The sequence below is a fragment of the Psammomys obesus genome, unplaced genomic scaffold (genome assembly GCF_907164565.1).
Source record: "Psammomys obesus unplaced genomic scaffold, mPsaObe1.curated_primary_1811, whole genome shotgun sequence".
Taxonomy (NCBI): Eukaryota; Metazoa; Chordata; class Mammalia; order Rodentia; family Muridae; genus Psammomys; species Psammomys obesus.
This window is the reverse complement of record NW_026591086.1, coordinates 14,830,987-14,849,955: the sequence shown is the minus strand read 5'-3', so window position 1 is coordinate 14,849,955 and position 18,969 is coordinate 14,830,987. Positions and strand designations below refer to the sequence as shown.

Below are 18,969 nucleotides of genomic sequence, written 5' to 3'. Positions count from 1 at the left end.
TACCAAAAACAGCTTTGCACAGAGCACTGTCTAGAAGATCCCAACAGACCTCCAGAATAAGCATGTGGGGCCGAGAACATGACATTTAGATTTTCTTCCGTAGACTGGCTCCCGACTTGCACTTCCAAAGACCCACAGAGGTGTAGCTCTGGATCATATGATTGGTCCCCACTCTTCTGCCTCATTCTCCTCAGGTTTCAAACTAGAAGAGATGTTGGCCAGGGGTAACTTCCCTTTCTCCTAACAGCACTGCCAAACCATCCAGGTAGACAATGTGTCTGCCTAAAAGACTAATCCCCAACCTTTCTAGCTAAGTGTGACCGCATGATTGATTTGGGCCACTGACATATTAGTACAGGAACTGAGAAAGATTTCTAGGGCCATGCTTTTAACTGGAGACTGGCATGTTAGGCTTTGGGTAGCATTTCCCTTCCTGGAAGAGATGAGGTGAGCGTTGATGCTCAAATAGCTAAACAGACTGCCCTCTATCTGCAGAGCTACTGCGTTAGTGCTGATCTCCCATCACACTGCCTGGATGGAACCTCATCTCCCGACGCCCTTCCTAACAACTCTGAGCAAACCACTTGGTTGCTCTATTCTTTTTTTTTTTTTTTAATGGGGACAATTATGCACTTCATAGCTAGAAAATGCTTCAAATATTCTCCGGGTCCAAAAAGCTGACTAAGCAGGTAAAAAGCACTTGCCACATAAGCTTGAGAACCTGAGCTTGGTTCCTATAACCCACAGTAACAGAAAGAAACTACCAAAAGTATCCCTGACTTCCAAACATATGCGACAGCATGTGTATGCCACACTATACTCATACACAATACACGAACCATAACAGAAAAAAAAAAAAAAAAACAATTTCAGAAGATTCTGTCTCAAAAACAAGAGCTGAAGTAGTAGCTTAGCTGTTAAGAGTGGTATCTGCTCTTCCTGAGGACCTGAGTTCAATTCTCAGCAGCCACATGCAGTGGCTCACAACTCCCTGTGACTCTAGCTCCAGGGGACTTGATATCCTCTTTTTTTTTTTTTTTTTTTTTTTAGGAGTGCCTGCACACATGTGATATACATACAGAAATACATGCATACATGCGTACAGATAAACATTTTTCTTAATTAAAAGAATCATGTTCTACTATAATTGCCAAAAGATTTTATTGTTGTTGTTGTTGTTTTTGATTGTTTGTTTTGTATCAGCCTACCTTCAGGCATACTTTGGAGGGAAAAAAAACATCCTAAACAAAGCCTTGTTTTAAAATGCCTATGAAGAGGATCTGTTTTACATGTGCTATTGATAACCATATACAATATATATGATGGCTGTTTTAGGTACTAGACCTCACCCATCACTAATCTATCTCCTTCTCATGTTATGAATGAACCCCTTTCTGTATCATAAATACACACACACACACACACACACACACACACACATATGTATATAGTTTTTCTAAACTCTTTTCACAACCCTGATCCTGGTCCTTCACTCTAACATCTGTGTCATAGTTTTGTGATTCTTTTCTATGTGTCCCAGTAGTAATAAGACCCACGGCATGAAACAAAATAGTATCGAGAAAGATATCTTTAAAGATTAGGAAATGTTATTCCCCTGCAAGCAGCAGCATAGTTATGAGCCCAGGCTTTGCTTCCTAATTTATTGAAATAAAATAGACCTACAGTAAACTGCAAAACCTTAAGTACATAGCTCTGTGAAAAACCTTCTTTTAAGTCCTCTGGGTTCCAAAGGAGAAAAGGCAAAAAGAGGCAGAGAAACAAAGGGAGCTTTAGGATGTTACCAAGAATTACTCCTCTCCAATTGTAAATTTCAAAATTCGTTAGAAGCCTTGGACTGGGGTAGGGGTTCAACTCATGGGTAGAGTGTTTGTCCTGTATACCAGACATGAGTTTCACCCTCACAGCACACATACACAAATATAGCCTAACAAGCAACATTAGTAAGATAAAGACCATCACTCTCTACTTATAGTCATCATTCTGAATGCTTTACATATTTATTTCTCTCTCTCCAAGCTGTGTGGTCATGGTATATATAATCCCTAAACACTTTAGCATGTACCTCCAAGGGGGAGGGGAAAAAGACATTATCCTACTTATGCATAAAAACATTTTGATACCCAAGGAATTTACCTAATTACATTCAGATTTCAAAATTGTTTCATTTAATCCTTCCCTATTCCCACCTCATCCTGGAGTCGGCCATGAATTTCATATGTCTCTGCAGACCTTGAATCTAGGACAATTTCCTTGAATTTCTTCCTTTCACAATTGGCCTCCTTAAAAAGTCTGAGTCCATTGTCTTAGAAAATGTCTCATGACCTGAAGGTAGGGTTGAGAGGCAGAGGCAGGAGCACCCTGAGTTCAGAGAGTTCAAGGACAGCCTGGATTATTACAAGATCCTATCTCAAAAACAGCAAAAAGATTAAAAAAAAAAATTCATCACCATCTCTTGACAGTGGAACCAAAGAGCATAGAGCATAATGAATCTTCCTTCCTTTCTTTCTTTACAAGATTTCTTCCTACCTATGTCATCCAAACAGGACTTTAACTAATGATCCTCCTGCCTCAGTATTCTAAATGCTAAGATATATGCCACCACACCCTGCTCTAGCCCTTGAATTTTAATGATGGGAAATCTCTTGAATTTTTCTACCTCACTTTAATAGACTGTTTTTTAATCTTCACATTGGGAGGAATCACTGTAAACATTATAGAACAAAGGAGCCGTCACAGCTGATTTTCTGATGTAGAAGGAACCTCCCTGAGCAGTCTGTTCCTTTTGATTATTTTTTTTCTCCTAAGCTTTTGTTTCAGATTCAAATACATTCTGAATAGATGCAATTAACCTTAACAATATCTATAACCTTACAGCACTCAACTGACTTTGAAGTGAGTCACCTCACTGTGTAATTGAGCTAAGTTTCATTTTTTTTCCTCATTTCTGCAACACTTCTACTGATTATTATAGGTATTATGCATTTTCAGGCTTTCATCATCCTGTTGATTTATTGTTTCACTGTTGCAGCTGTCAAAGGCTTTTTGAAAAATGTCCATTCATTTTTGATGATACTGTATTTGAACAAAAATGATTGCTCCCCAAGACTTGGCAGATCACAAATGCATACCTGTAGAGGAGCAGGGTCTAGCACAAAAAAAAAAAAAGTTGGAAATTTATTCTAACAGGACAGTAATTTATACCTTCCTCCATAAACACAAAGTTAATCAAACTAAAATGTCTTTCCTTCATCCACTCTAACAAACTCCTTCTGCATACAGCTGAGCTTTTCAAACCGTAGGTGGTAGCCCACTAATGCTCTATGAAATCATGCAATGAATTTGTTTCTAATGAACAAGAATAGAAAGTAGGGGCTGATGCGGTTACTTAGTGGGTAAGAGCAGTTGTTCTGCCATCATGAGGGCCTCAGTTCAAATCCCCAACACATATGTAAAAAGCTGGGCATGGCTGCTCTATATGCTTGTAATCCCAGCACTGAGGAGACAGAGGTGGGCAGATCGAGAGAGATCACTGGCTAGCTTGCCTGGGCCAAAAATATAAACTTGCAATTCAGTGAGAAGCCCTGTCTCAGAGCAGTAAGATATACCTCTGCTCTGACTTCCCCGTGTATATGCTAACATGTACAAACTCACATGTATATACCACAGAGAGAGAGAGAATAAAAAATGGCAGTATCTCACATGCGGTGAGAATTGTTTTGTAAAATTCCTTTCCAGTTGTGTATATCTTCAAATATACTGATATACGTTCTAGGTCATATCATCAAACAAACTGTTCACTGTAGGTTTCCGTCAGAAGTAACCATGTACTTGAGGGTGCTTAGAGATACAACCTGCTCTAACAGGAGGCAACCATTCTGTATGTCCTTTGTAGAAGGCAGCACAGAAAAGTAGATTCACACACACACACACACACACACACACACACACACACACACACACCACTTCAAACTGCTTTTCTAGTTATTCAGAATGTAACATAGAAATAGTAATAAGATTCAGGGCACATTTTTCCCCCAAAATATGGCACCTCAGCAGTGGAGAAAAGCAAGAAGGTCTGCTTTCCCCCACCCCTTAAAGCAGACCATGAAAGACTTTTGTAACCTTTAGAGTCAGTAGGTCATAAGGCCCACAATTCAACACACTCTTCTCCATGTATAAAGACATGAAGGGTCAAAGCCAGCCTGACCCAGTCAAAGCAAGTCCAGGACAGCCAAGGCTAACCAGAGAAACCCTGTCTCGAAAAACAAACAAAGAAAAGACACGGAGAATCTAAAGGAACAGGCCTCCTTTGTTTCTTCACTTTATTATGGAATTATTAGTTGCTAATCCTTTCCAACCAATCACACAGCTACAAACTGTTCACCCTCCATCAGACTTATGAGTAAGAATAAGGTGTGATTATACACACAATGTCTCTTATTGAGGCCTGCTTTGAGCACTTGGCACTTGGCTTGTGGCATTATTTTATTTTTTTATTTTAGATGTTTAATTTTTCCTTTATGTGTGTGTTGCCTTTATATAAGTATTCGTACCACATGCATGCCTGATGGAGGTCAGAAGAGGATAAGGGATCCCCTGATGGTTAAGAGCCACCAGGTAGGCACTGGAAACTGAAGCCAGGTCCTCTCCAGAGCAACAAGTGCCCTAAACTGTTGCGCCATCTCTCTACTCCCTTGTGGCACTATTTTATAGTGTGTAAAGTCTTGAAGAGATGGGGCCTGACTGGTAGCAGTAAGGCTCTTGTGGCAAACCTTGGAAAGGTATGCCCACTTCTATTCTGACTCCAGGCCATATTTCTTGTGTCCTGTCCATGGTCACATTGCCACAAGCCTCCATCCTATACTCCGCTCACCATGTAATTGCCCCACCATGATGACCTATACCCTTTGAAACCAGGGGCCAGATTTAATCCTTCCTCCCTTAAGCTGCTTTGGTCAAGCAGTTTGTCGTGGTCAGGAGAAGAGTCACCCTTATAGAAGACTTCCCCGTATCTCTGTATCATCATTTCTGAGGCCTCCTGTATCCCTCATAACTTACTGAATAAATTCATATCATTTTCTCTTGTTACTCTGACTTTGATATACATGTCTCAGCTGTGAACGAAGGGATAAGCGGCCAAAGAAATTGTCACTTCCTGTGAAGCTGTGTGTACCACATTCCTGCTTCTACATTAGTACTCTCTTTGACCTACTGAATTTTTTTCCTAATATGGACATAAAACAATAAGTAAGCAGGCAGCTTTGATATCACTTCCTCTCCTAGCTCCTGTACTTTGGTACAAAGACCTAGTCTTGAGTTATAGCTACTGATTAGGAAAAGCAATGGAAACTTAGAAAACTCATTTAATCTTCCAAGACTTACTTTCCTCATCTGTCAGGTGGTAAAGCATTTATGTTGAAGATAAAATTCAATAATGTTTATGTCATTCTTAGTACAAGCTCTAATGCATGGCTTGTCATTTGAGATATTTGGAGTACTTTTTTTTTATAACTATTTGTTTTGTTTTTCTGGTGTTGCTGGCTGTGACCTACAGCTTCATGTAAATAAATGGTAGAGTACTTACTTAATATACATGAACAACACAACTGGTTGTTTATTTTGGTTCTTGTCTATTTTTTTTGTAGTTATTTTGAGGGGTACCCAACACAGCCGAAGATAGCTAATTTATATTATGCTACCACAGTATTTCAATGCCCCAACACATTTGTCAGTCCAAGAGTAAGCTGCGTAAGCAGAGCTTGACTAATTAGTTTTCTATTAGAATCTGGCAGTAGTTGAGGTATCTACCCAGCTCATTGAACTGTGTTGTGTTATCATTGAGAGTTAAACACTATCAGTTACGTTACAAACTTTCTAAGTGCTTATGGGCCTTGTCTAGGAATTGAGTTAAATAATCCCCAGATGAATAGCCATCTATATTGAGCTATCGCGAAGATTACTCATTAAGATGATCATTGAGCTCTTCTCATGTACTATTATTTTCCTAACATTAAGCGGAGCTTCTACACAATCCAGTTCTCCATCTCCAGGAAGAATATGCCTGATGTTTTTGTACCATTTAGCATCTACTGGTAAAAACTTATTTTCTTTTAATCACATGGAGGCAGGAAATTGAAATCTGGAGCACTGCAGTGAGGAGGAAATAGTAAATTAGTTTTATAGGCTCTAATAAGTACCAATGTTGTTACTTGAAAGCTGAGGGTAGTGGAGCATGTCTGTAATCTAGCTGAGAAAGCTGAAGCAAGACAATCACATGTTCAAAGCTAGTGTGTGCTATAGAGTGAGTTCAGGGTATTGTGGGCTACCTGGAAAGAGTCTCTAAAAGCCCAAACAAACAAGGAAAAAGACAAAACAAAATGAAAAACAAACAAACAAAAAAAAAACAACTTGTGTTTTAGTTTTTCCCTGTCACTGTGACAAGATACCCTGACAAAAACAATTCAAGAAAGTGTTAGTTTTAGTTATTTTTCTACTGTCATGACAAAACACCATGACCAAAGCAATGTATAAAAAGAAACACTTAATTTGAGACTGGCAGTTCTAGGGGGTAGTACAGTTCATGACTGTCATGGCAGGGAGCATGGCAGCATGCAGGTAGGCCTAACACCGAAGCAGTAGCTGAGAGCTACTGCTGTATGTTGAAACAACAACTTTAGGGCATAGAGAGAAGCTGACTGGAACAGCACGAGGTCTTCACACCACAAAGCTCACCCCAGCCATACCTCCTCCAACAAGGCCGCTTCTCCTAATCCTTCCCAAACAGTTCCACCAACTGTGAAACTGAGCGTTTGAAAACAGGAGTCTGTGGTAGCCATTTTCATTCAGAAGATCACAGGTTTATTTCAGCTCACAGTTCAAGGGTACAATCCATCATAACAGAGCAATCAAGGCAGCAGGAACCTAAAACAGCTGATGGTATTCAGTCACAGTCAGGAAGCTCAAAGTAGTGATTACTGGTATTCGGCTAGTTTTCTCCTGTTTATGAAATCTTGTACCCAAGGCCAGAGTACGCTGCTATACTCTTTCAGGGTATGTCTTCCCTCCTCACTTAACCTAACAAAAATAATCCCTCACAGTCGTGTTCAGAAGCTAATCTAACCTGAAAATCCTTCCCAGGCATAACTGTGGGCTTATCTCCTAGACAAATTCAAGTCCTGTCAGCTGACAAGCATATATATGCATACAACTTCTCATTCTCCTATAGGTCCCAGTTTAAATATATCTTGGCAAACATTTCCCTGCCCTGAAAACTAGCTCAGATATTGGCTTTCCTTTGCAGCACACATAAAGATTTACTTGTGTAATTATTGCAGAAGTATCTGTCCCATCAGCTAGATTTAAAAAAAAAAAAAAAATCCTTATGAAGCTTGCTAAGTAGATAATTGTTCCAATGTTTTAAGATATCCAGAGCTGGAGATCCCCGTTATTGTAAGGTTATTAGTATATGTAATGCTCTGTTATGCAGTGAGCACTTTGTGAGTATTTGCTATTATTGCTGTCCAACCTCTAAGTCTCCCTAGTACTCCATATATAGTTGACCACAAGATGTGCTGTGGTAAACTGAATTTGTGTGTAAATCATCTTAAAGTCAACTACTGTATAATAAAGTTCTACCTTTATTATAGGTTCATTTTATTGTAGGTTCATTTTTAGAATGTCTCTTTCTTTTTTTAAGCAGCATCAGGCTTTCATCACTAACACGGGCTGGAGCTCTGCCTATTGCCCAGAACTGGGTATAATCAGGCTAGAAACCTCTACCTTTAATATCTGCATCAATGTAGGTGAAATTTGCTTAGAAGCAAGCAAAACAGTAAGACCTCTGAGGGAAATAAAGTACTGATTTGGATTACAGGTTTACATAAGCTCTTTTTGTTTCTCTTTAAATCTGTGTGTCTAGTTTATAACAGCTGGGGACAAGGTACAGATAGCCAGGTAAAAGGAACTACAAAAGCCAGTAAGAAATAGTAAACACTTGCAGTAACTGAAATCCAAGTGGAGTAAATAGTTAGACTCTCTGGTAGTCTGCCAAAGCTTTGGAATCACTGATTTTTTTAAAAAAGAATTTCACATATAATGGGAGGGGGGGGGGTATTTTCCTTATACTCCATGTCTCAGTCTATCATCAAAAACTCAGGGAAGGAACTTGGAGTCAGGAACTGAAGCAGAGGCCATCGAAGAAGTTTGCTCATGGCTTGCTCAGGCTGTTTTCTTAGAGCACCCAGAAGCACTAGCCAAGGGGTGACAACACCCACAGTGGCCTGGACTCTCCTACATCAATTACTAAATAAAAAAAATTCTACCATGGTTTTGCCCACAGTCTGATTTGTTGGGGGCATTTTCTCATTTGAGGTTCCCTCTTCCCAGAGGACTCTATTTTCTGTCAAGTTGGCACAAAACTGCCAGCACAATTGACTTCATGTCAGTTTTATATGCAAACACATCAACGTCAAACTGAAACCTTTCCTGTTGACCTCAGGATGTCACCAATATCAATATCACAATATGAAACATTCTGAACTTTAAAAGTCACACAAGCATTACAAATTCAAGCACTTTAGCCTCCAAATGTCCAGTCTCTCTAAAATATCTACGTAGTCGTCTCTCTAAAACACCCAAGTCTCTCTAAAATTCCAGTCTAAAACTCAAACATCTCTTTAAAGTTCCAAAGTGTTTTAGATGTGGACTCCTGTGAAATTTAAAAAAAAAAAATTACACCATTTCTTAAATCCAAGAAGGAAGAATCGGGACAGAGTCACAATCAAATTGAAGCAAACCCAAAGTCCAGTAGTATTGAAAGTTCAATGTTTGGTACCCCACTCGAGACTCTCCAGATTCCAAGGGGTCTGGGCAGCTAGGTCAGCTTCTTAGTCCCACCCTCTGCGGCACACACAGCTTGTGTCCTAGGCTGAGGCTGGCTCTGCTCTACCACTGCTGCTGTCAATTCCTACGGTACTGGCTTCTTCAGAATGTTTGGAGATCCACCCAAACTGGGCTGTGCCTTCACCAACAGCCTGTTTCTAGCTCTCTTCTGGGACTCTAACCCTGCCACCTGGTGCCAAGTCTCAGATGCCCTCCATGACCCTTTCATTCCTCCAAAGTACCACCAAGATGACTCTTACACACTACCATGTATGGCTGTGAGCACAAGGTACAGCCTTGGCCACCTCTAGACCACAGCTCCCGTGTTGACTCTCCCAGGATACTTCCCAAAAGATTTCACTTCGGTGACACTGATCTCTTTTTAATCGCAGATGATTCTTCACTCCCAGCTGAGCAGTACTGATTGTCCCAGCAAAGCAAAGGTTTCACTTTAGTAGTTTGTAATTCAAAATTTTGAACAGCCTAAAGTCTTAAACTTCCCTCTGACACTTCAAAGTCAGGCATCCTTCATCTGTACTGCTCTCGGGTTTATCTTCTTAGTTCCCATAACAGCTCATTAAGCTCTGAATACCCAGTGCCCAAAGTTTCAAAGTCCTTCCACAATCCTCCCAAAAACACATGGCCAGCAACCCATGACCTAGTACCAATTTCTGTCTTGGTTTTCTATTGCCGTGATAAAACGCCATAACCGAAAGCAACTTAGGAGAGGGTTTATTTCCTCTTACAACCCTCAGGTCACAATCTATCACCAAAAGAAGTCTGGGCAGGGACTTAAGGTAGGATCCTAGAAGCAGGACCTGATACAGGAGCCATGGAGGACTGCTGCATACTGGCTTGTTCTCCTGGCTTGCTAGGCCTGCTTTCTTACAGCACTCAGGACCACCAGCCCAGGAGTGGCACCACACACAGTGAGGTAGGCCCTCCCGTGTTAATCCTCAATCAAGAAAATGCACCCTTCTGAGCGATTTGGTCCAGCAAGATGCTGGAGTAATTAGCATCACATCAGAGAGCAGGAAGACAGAACTGCTTAGTGCTTATAAGACGATGGGAGCATATAAATAAGTGGTTATATCTAAACAGATGCTTTCTAATATAAGGCTTGGAAATGGATTTTAATCATTAACCAGTCATAAGCATGAGGCCAGCTTATAGATAGGTGACTTGAAGTTGAACTTCTCTTGTGGCAAGATGCCAACAATTCTGAGAGAAATTCCACCATCTCTAATTGATCCCAGACCGTCTGCCCCATCTTAGGGTCTCTCTACACTGAATAGTATTATAACCTTGGTACTTTCAGAAGCTGGGGGATGAAAGAAACTCAACTGCTTATTGGTCGTAAGGTTATGTAACTGTTCCTTAGCAACCAGCATTTGTCTTTCCTGCAACAAAGAAGTCGTTGCAAAGGGGGAAACTAAAAATAAAATCGTTTGGACAGTTCCAAATCACAGAAGCAGCACTTCAAAGGGCAGTGCTGAGTGAAAAAGAACCCATTCCACCTGGTGCAGAGAGAGAGTCTCTGACCCCCTACATATCATGCTTTCAGGATGCGGTTAGTAGTCTTTAAACCACAGATCAAGAATAAATGCCTCCTAGGTGTTCCTGCTTAGCATGCATTCCAACCTTGAGCGGCTGGGGTCCTCCCTCGCTCCCAGCTGTACTGACGCTAACTTGCTTTAGGGTTGTCTGGGCCCTCTGTATCAGGTTTCTTCTTGCCTTCACTCTGGCCTGGCCGCCCCATTTAAGTTCTCTCTCTCTCAAACCTACTTTCTAAAGAATCAAAAGCCCAGGCTGCACACACCCATCTTTTTATTCTAGAGCCACTCACAAGAATCAGTGGAGTGGGAGCTAGAATACTCCGGAAAGGTCTGCAAACTGGCAGATTGGAGGCAATAATAAAGTAATTCACAGGTGATTTTATTGAGGTAAATGCTATTTAACGCTTTCAAAATCTCTGCTTATTTATCAGCCCTCCGTGGTTTCAAACTCCAAAGACCTGGAAGGCACCTGGTGCCTGCTTACATTTGGGGCCAGGACTTTCTGCATCCGAGACAGCTTTCTGAATACTTACCTACTCTGCTCAGCGTGCCTCTCCATCGTAGTAGAGTCCTTAGGAGCTACCTCCAAACTCTGCCTCCGGGTTTGTTTCAGGCCCAGATCACTGCGCTGCCCATTTCCAGCTTGGTTCTGAGAGATGGAGGAAGTGCCCAAGCCTGGGCCCACCAACCTACTGCGGGTGTACATGGTCCAAAGCCCGCAGGGTCCTGGCTACACCCTTTAAGGGAGGAATGCTGGTAAAGGCTCCTAGGAGGCTCGAGGAGAAGGTTCTGAAGAGCAAGAAAAGCGGTTTTAACAGCTGAGTTTCGATTTCTCTCTAAGCAGCAGGGTGCAGGGCCAGCAGAGAACTTCCTCATTCATTCTCCACTGGGGCCCCTCTGATTTTAGCACATTTTAACAGCCTGGGCCGAGCCTGCCTACAGCTCAGGTGATAAACTCACCCAACTACAGGTGAGTGGGCTTAGGGCTTCAGAACCACTGCAGAAAGCAGCAAGGATCATTTAAAAAAAAAAAAAAAAAAGGCCTTGGGAAACTTCTGAACTGGTGCAAAATGGTTAGAATCCTTTAGGATTCTTTAGGAGCTGCTTAACAGGTGTCGCTAATTTCAAACAAACAAGAATGCTGTTTGGCTGTTAGCAGAAGCGAAATCAGAAGAAAGCAAAAACCCAACAGAGCTGGAGAGGCAAGTTGAGGGCTAAGCAGTGCCGACTCGCCTGTTTGCCTTGCTCAGTAATTGGCTAAACACTGAAGAAATTATATATTAAGTGCCTGCCCTAAACTCAGCCTCCAGTGATCCAACCATGGTGAACTGTTAAACAAAACAAACAGATTCGCAAAACTATTTCTGCAGGTCTTGGGATAATTCTAACACCCTTTGTTTGTTTTGTTTTGTTTTGTTTTGTTTTGTTTTGTTTTGTTTTGTTTTGTTTTTAAAGGCTCCAGAAAAGTCTGAGGTGATTGTGTGGCTGGTTTCATCTCGTGGTCACAGTGTGGGCCATGCAAAGATGTCTGACGCTCCTTCCATATTCTAGGAAGCAGGTAAACAAACACTAACGCCCGCCCGTCACTCACAACTGAGAAGACAGGAGGAAGCAGAAGGCTCTCATGGACTGGAGAGCTAGGAATTAGCCCTCTAATTCAGAAAAGGAGGCATTTGAGAATAAGCCATAAAAGGGCCTGGAGTTCACGGGGGAGGGGGGGTTGGAGATTATGATAGGGCTTCTGCTGAAAAATTATGTGGCGTTAACCCACCCAAGTGATGCCCTGTGGCAGAGCCCTCTGCTTCACAACTGGCCACCCAGAGGCTGGACTGTCTTGCTCATAGCAGAAGGACAAATGTGTGTTTGATAGCTAATGAAAGAATAAAATTACAGGCGATGAAACAGGGAAGGGGGAGGGAGTGGCCATAGGACTCAGGATTCCTATACACCCACAACAAGGTGTCAGAGCTCAGTTAAGTGGAGGAGAGATTCTCAAAGTTCCTGGAAGCATCAGAGCCACACGGTGGATATTTTAGAACAGGATGTAGGTGCCTACCCTGGAGTTCCTGATTCTTCAGTCTGGGGTGGGGCTGATCCAGGACCACTCTGTGAACCAGCACTGAAGGCAATGAATGTAAAAGGCTATGTGTGTGTGTGTGGGGGGGGGGGGGGGTTCTCCATTAAAGCAGACAGCTAATAATATGTTTGAGAAAGTCAGGGTGAAAGGGAGATGGAAAGATGAACAAGTTAAAATCAGGGAGAAAAACTAAAGGACCCAGTTATTAAATCTAGGCAAGAGATGCATATCAGCAGTAAGGCAATTGTGTGGGAAACGCAAAGTCGATATTAAAACCCAAACGTTACAAACTAGAGATTGTGTAGAGAAAAAAAAAAGTATCAGGGAGAACTAAACACCAAGAGGAGGCAGCCTTTGCACCATGTTGAGGCCAAGGCCAACAAGGACACATGCTGGTCCCATGACAGAGATAAGTCTCTTCATTCCTCTCAGTTTTCTCAACTGTACAATGTGAGATGAAGATACAGCCTTGACCCCACTCATAAAGCTGGTTGTCAGAGCTGATTCTGCCTCCAGCAGACATTAGGCAGAGCCTCGGGACAGTTTTTACTGTTCAAAAAAAAAACAGCCCCCAACAGCAAAGAGTTACCCAGCCCCGAGTACCCATAGCCCAGAAGCTACAAAGTCCTCACTCAGGATAGGCCTATCTGAAAGCTACAGTAATGTCACAGCTGCCGTGATGACTTTAGAAGAGGGCCAGCATGGTCTGCCTGGAGGCTGTACGCTTCTGGGTGCTTAGGGGAATGCCAGGGGGATTCTTGCTTCAAAGAGACAATCAGTATTTTGGGATTTGCATGGATTTAACCTTTGAGAAAGTGAAAAGACAAGTTGGGGAAAGCCATCCTCCTACCCCCCGCACAGAGCTAGTAATCTTGGTGCTGATTTTAACAATATATTTGTTTGACCCTATTCATCATACAATCCCAAACACTCCAAAGTTCTAAACATAAGACAGAATCAGAGACCCACAGGCAAAACAGAAATTCTCTTGGCCTGCTCACTGTTCTACTATGTTCTCTGTTTAAATGCATATGTGTGATTCATTACAGCCATAGGCACCTACAGGCTTTCTTCAGGATATTTCAGCATGGGTTATGTACTTGTATGTCACTTATTCTCTGACCATCCACATATGTGTTTGTGTGTGTCAGCCTGGGTTTTTGCTAGGGTGATTGGGGTGTACACCTCTGCAGAAATGCCTGGTGAAAAGAAGCAAGGGCTTAGGAATGTTCAGAAAACTTGGGGTCCCCGTCCCTGCTCCAACCAAGTACTTTAATTTCTTATCTCTCCTACATGATGCCTAAGTTTCTTTCATGCAAGACTTCTATGGCTTTTAGTGTTTGAAAAACCACCATTCCACATAATGGTGAAGAAATACATTTTAGGGGACAGGAGACTGACCCAAAAATCAAGCGAAACTGTTAAATTTCTTGAAATTTGATCAATTAGATATTTAGGAAATGATTCTCTTTTAAGATATTGCTGTCCTCGGGAACTACCCATTTACTTATGCCTTTGGGTAAATGAGTTTAATATGAACAAAAAAACTTTTGGGGTTGGGAAGAGGAAATCGGAGTGAAAGGAGAATTCAAAAATTTATGCAAAGAAAATGCTCTAAAATGACTAAAATTTCAGGAGTAAAATGAGCAATTTTAGCTGGCCCAGTGAGCTTTAAAAGACAAGATCAAACCGAAAAGAACCTTCCAAAGTTTGACTCACGTGGGTAACATCCACATATGCCTTCCCTTCCCAGAAAACCAAGGGATTTGATTTTACTTGTTCCCTTAGATTATCCTTTCATTGGTGTGTATGAGTTTATATGATGCACAAGTTCCGAACCCTCTCCTGGTATGTAATGGCTTAATGAAAATGCTTAAAAAAAAAAAAAAAAGCTTACCTAACATTTTTTGCATATAATCATTTATTTTGTTTGTTTTTCTGTGGCTGCATGTGCTATCATGCTACAGAGTTTATATGAAGGACCGAGGACAGCTTGTGGGAATCTCTTCCCTCTTTCCGCCATCTGGGTGCTCAAAGAATTGACCTCAGGTGATCTGGCTTGGCAGAAAGGGCCTTTAAAATGAGCCATCTGTGCCAGTTTTGCTTTCTTAAATTTTCTGCTTCACTGGGAAGTTAGATTCTCACAGTCGGAGCCAGAGAGGCTCTCCTGGCTTCTGTAGAGCACCTGAGGTCAGTTCCCAGCACCCACATGGGGACCGCAGCTCCAGCTCCGGGGGATCTGACACCCCCTTTTGCAATAGGCATCCAGGCAGTGGGAGTAAAAGTAGGCACAACACTCAGTCACAGGGCTGGGGAGATGGCTCAGTCAGTTAAGAGCATTAGTTGCTTTTCCAGAGACTCCAGAGGCACTTCCCAGCACTCACATGCCCACAGTCTTTAACTCTAGTCCTAAGAGATGCGATGCCCTCTCCTATCCTCTGTAGGCACTGCACAGAAGTGGAGCACAGATTTCCATGCAGGCAAAGCCCCCATATACAGAAAAACAGAGGTTTAAAAACTTTAAAAAAAAACAAAACAAAACACTCATACATATAAAGTAAATAATTTTGTAAATGAAGGCAGTAAATCCAGAATAGCAATAATGTTAAAGCTGCCCCACCTCACCATTTGAACAATGGAGTTATGTGCATGTCACATAGTCCTAAGCACCTCCTCACTTGTGGTATGTATGTGCATGTAAGTGTTTGTGTTGTGACAAATTCATATTTTAAGACAGTCTTCAATCATTGTGTTATGAGAAGCCACAATTACAAGTCACCTCAAGCTTTTGCAAGGAGTCTTTATCGAGGAATAACCGCATACCACTTGCGCAAGACCTGCTGTCGTAAATAGCAGACCTTATCATTCTGCCTCCACATTCATCACCTGTTTCATTTTAAGTACGAGGAAACAGAAACTCCATGAAGTCACGTGACTTTCCAGGTGGCAGAAAACAGAACTTGAATTTAGGCCTTTCAAATCAAAGTCTGCCTTCTTGGATTTCGTAAGACAAGTGCCACAAAATACGTCCCTTGGCAAAATTCACCATTTCGAATAGTATTCATTAAGTATAAAATTCCCAATAATAAGCTGTGCATTTCTTTCCAAGGCCAAAACAGGAGAAAGTTTCTAGGCCTGTCAAAGTCAACACTAACAAGTACAAACTCCACCCACCCTTCCATACACCCCTATGATTTTGATCGAATTATTTCTATCGTGATAGACTTGTGAACAACTTGTCAGATTTTCAGGAATGGCAAATGTAGTAAGTGGGGCTTAGAAGGGTGTGCTCTGCTGTAGAGGACAAAGGATCACAGTTAGCAATGGAAAACTGTGCATTCCTTCTCTGCACTTCCAGTGATGATGAATACTGTCTCCTGGCAAATGAGGGAGCAGAAATTCACTTTTAGTGATTTTCATCTGGCAGGAGGCTGATTTCCTTGTTTGGAAATTCAGACCTGAGGGAAAGACAGCAGCTGCCATCCAGGGTTCTCAGGCTGTGTGCAGAGTTGTCACAAGATCCCTGTAGGCTACAGGGCTTGAAAGAAATTCCCTTCACTTAAAGTTCTGCAGACTCTTGTCAGCTACCTTGGCCTGGAAATTCCCTGGTGTTTTGTTTTGTTTTTTGAATAGGGACAAGTAATTCAAATAGAAACTATCTGAACACTGTTCAGATTTCACCAAACACCTATGCCTTAAAAAAAAAAAAAAAAAGCCTACTTTTAAGGGACCTGCCCATAGGTCTGATGTTCTAACTCTAAGTGAAGTGTATGGTAAACTTTAAACTCCAAGTATGTCAGAGAACACACAACCACATGGGAAAGAGTGGGAGGAGAAATACATGTAGAAAATCTAAGTTGGGACTTGGCGGAATGGATTGTCATCCCTGTGAGACAGCAGTATAAACCATAGCCACCTCCCATATCCTATCCACCCTTTCAAGGTTTGTAGGTGCTGACTGAGACAACCACAGAAAATTACCTCATCTATTACATCGTGCTGCAGCATAAATGGACATTTACTGTTAAGCAACCAACACAAATTTTTTTTTCTATTAATACCTAAATTTGTCCTCAAAGGATCTTTTAATTTTAACCCCCAAGGCCTTTGGTTTTCAATTTCTAAACCACCACAGAACAACATCCAAAATGTGTTTTTTAAATTTAAAGTTCCTTCAAATTAAAAACTAAGTAGAATTTGTACTTTAACAGACCAGTATGAAACTGCCTGGCATAGGGCTGGTGCAGGAGAATGGTGAATTTGAGGTCAGCCTGGGCTACATTCTTTGACAAAAAAAGAATGCCTGGCCCAGGCACACACTTTGCAGTGAGGCTGAGCCTTTGTTGTCAGTCATTGTCATCACTGGATGGCACGAAGGATCGTACAAACATTTTGTGACGTGGTGTGGTGCTAGCCTGACAACTTCTGGGAGATGATAGAAATTCCATTGCAGTGGATTTTCTCGGGCTTCTGCTGGATTTACATAGAAGTCATTGTTTTAGGAATCACCACAACATTTGAAGGCTTCTAGTTGGGGTTCTCCCATGAGATTGTTGCTGGAGTTTTCAGGGTTCGGTCCTAGGCTCTGTCAGCATTAACAACTTAATGCTCAGGCAGCTTGCCTTAACAGCCCAATTAAATTAGCAGGCAATCCTGAAAAGCAGAGAAAGGCGACTCAATGGAGCCACATTAAGAGAAAGAACAACTATAAAGGCACAGTGTCCCCCTTCCCCAGTACCGTCTGAGGGTCCTGATAGGTTTCAAGAGAAGACAAGAAGTATGTGTGCCCAAGCTGGCCTGGTGGAGTGTGGTCCTACCAGTCACTGACACATCACTCTCTAGGTTCTCGACTCCCTGCTCTGTAGAATGTCAGCACTGCGTGACATATCCTTCTGGAAGACATTTTCTTCTGGTTGGTACAAAGGAAAGGCCCTAGCCTTTTGCTTCCTCGGCAGAAGATTCCTGTGGAATTCCAAATCCCTGGGCCTCATATCCATATTCTTCTAGCCAAAGTGGGGACACAAGTATCTTAGTCGCTGCCTTTGGAGGTTGGAGTAATTAACTTGCAAATAGACCTTAGTCCCAGTTCCTAGCACCCCTATAAAAAGCCAGGTGCTGTCTGTAATCCCAGCACTGGGAAGGCAAAGGTAAGAAGAGAATCCCTGGGACTTGATGTCAGCCTAATGGGTGAGCTGCAGGCCAATAAGAAACCCTGCCTCAAAAACAGAAGGCGGGGAAGCAACTGAGGAAGACATCTGACATTAGTCTTGAGCCTTCATGTGGACACACATACGCATGAATATAGACACATACATACAACAACACACAATGTAAAAAAATTTTTTCTAAGGCTGGAATAGTTACAGGCTCCGCACATGACTTAGTATCCAAGATTATTCTTCATGTTCCATAGCAACCAACCAACAAACCATATGTCCCCTTTCCTTAAGTTATCAGTGAATCTATTCCTGGCATTGTAAGTGAGAAGACAAAGGTTAGGTTAAGTTACACGCAGTCTTCAGGAAGTGTGCAATTCTAGCTTTATCCTCCAGTACAGGACAATTCCCTGGGTGGCCAGTACCAGTTCGCTTGCCTTTCCTGCTAGTAGTTCTCAAAAGCACTCTTAGAATGTGCAGGTCTATAGTATTTAGGTACTTCCTTAAATAGCCTAGCTTTCTTCTTGTCCCCCTTTCTCAATTTGCAAAATGGGTGTCCAGAACTACCCAGAATTTCCTCCTCTCTCTTCTTGAAGCAGCTTGTTCTTCCAAGCTTTCTCCAGTCAGTCACATGGTCCCTGAAGTAAGGACTAGAACAGGCTGCTTTCTGGGGTAACTAAACTGTGGTGTAAGGTAGGGAAAGTCCAGTCAAGATTCCATCTCTTCTGGACAGTTCCTTGAGCTCATTGAGTTCCTTGGCTCATGGAGCCAAGATTGCTTCTATCTTTGCTCTCTACATGTAAGTAATAAATTTGTTTTACATAACTTGTAGTATATAAACATGATATAAAATAAGTAACCAATACATGATGGACCTAAATATTGGACCTTGATACAGTGGACACCAATGTATAGACTTGTGTTTGTGGAGGTTGGTATAGCAATGACCTCTGCTCTTCTCGAACAGAGTGGAAGTATGCTGTTTTCCAATCATCAGTTTGCAGTCAGCCACACGCCACAAGAGATAACAACTGAGACTACTTGGTCCACGATGCTCAGTAGACTAGGAGTTTTAAAGGCCTTCTCAATTTAAGATATTTTTAATGACTGCCAGTTTTATTGGTGTGTATGTGACCCATCTTTTTTTTTTTAATTTTTAAACTTTTTAAAAAATGTATTCATTATATATTCAGATTGAAGCCCCCTCCCTCAACTCCTCCCAGTCCCACCCTCCCTCTCTTAACCTCCCTATCCCCTTCCCCTAGTCCACTGAAAAGAG

The 18,969-nt window shown here is 41.9% G+C and overlaps 1 protein-coding gene across 3 annotated transcripts in view; it reads right to left on the bottom strand.

The window, feature by feature from the left end:
* Positions 1-11,391, bottom strand: part of Epsti1 (epithelial stromal interaction 1) — a 95,339-nt gene extending 83,948 nt beyond the window's left edge. Inside the window, exon 1 of one of the 3 annotated variants that reach the window (XM_055609858.1) lies at positions 10,991-11,391. In XM_055609858.1, coding sequence (XP_055465833.1) covers positions 10,991-11,163 — 173 coding nt within the window. In that variant the 5' untranslated portion in view covers positions 11,164-11,391. The remainder of the gene's footprint in view (positions 1-10,990) is intronic. The other 2 variants (XM_055609860.1, XM_055609859.1) reach the window with 2 other exon arrangements.
* Positions 11,392-18,969: the final 7,578 nt, after the last annotated feature.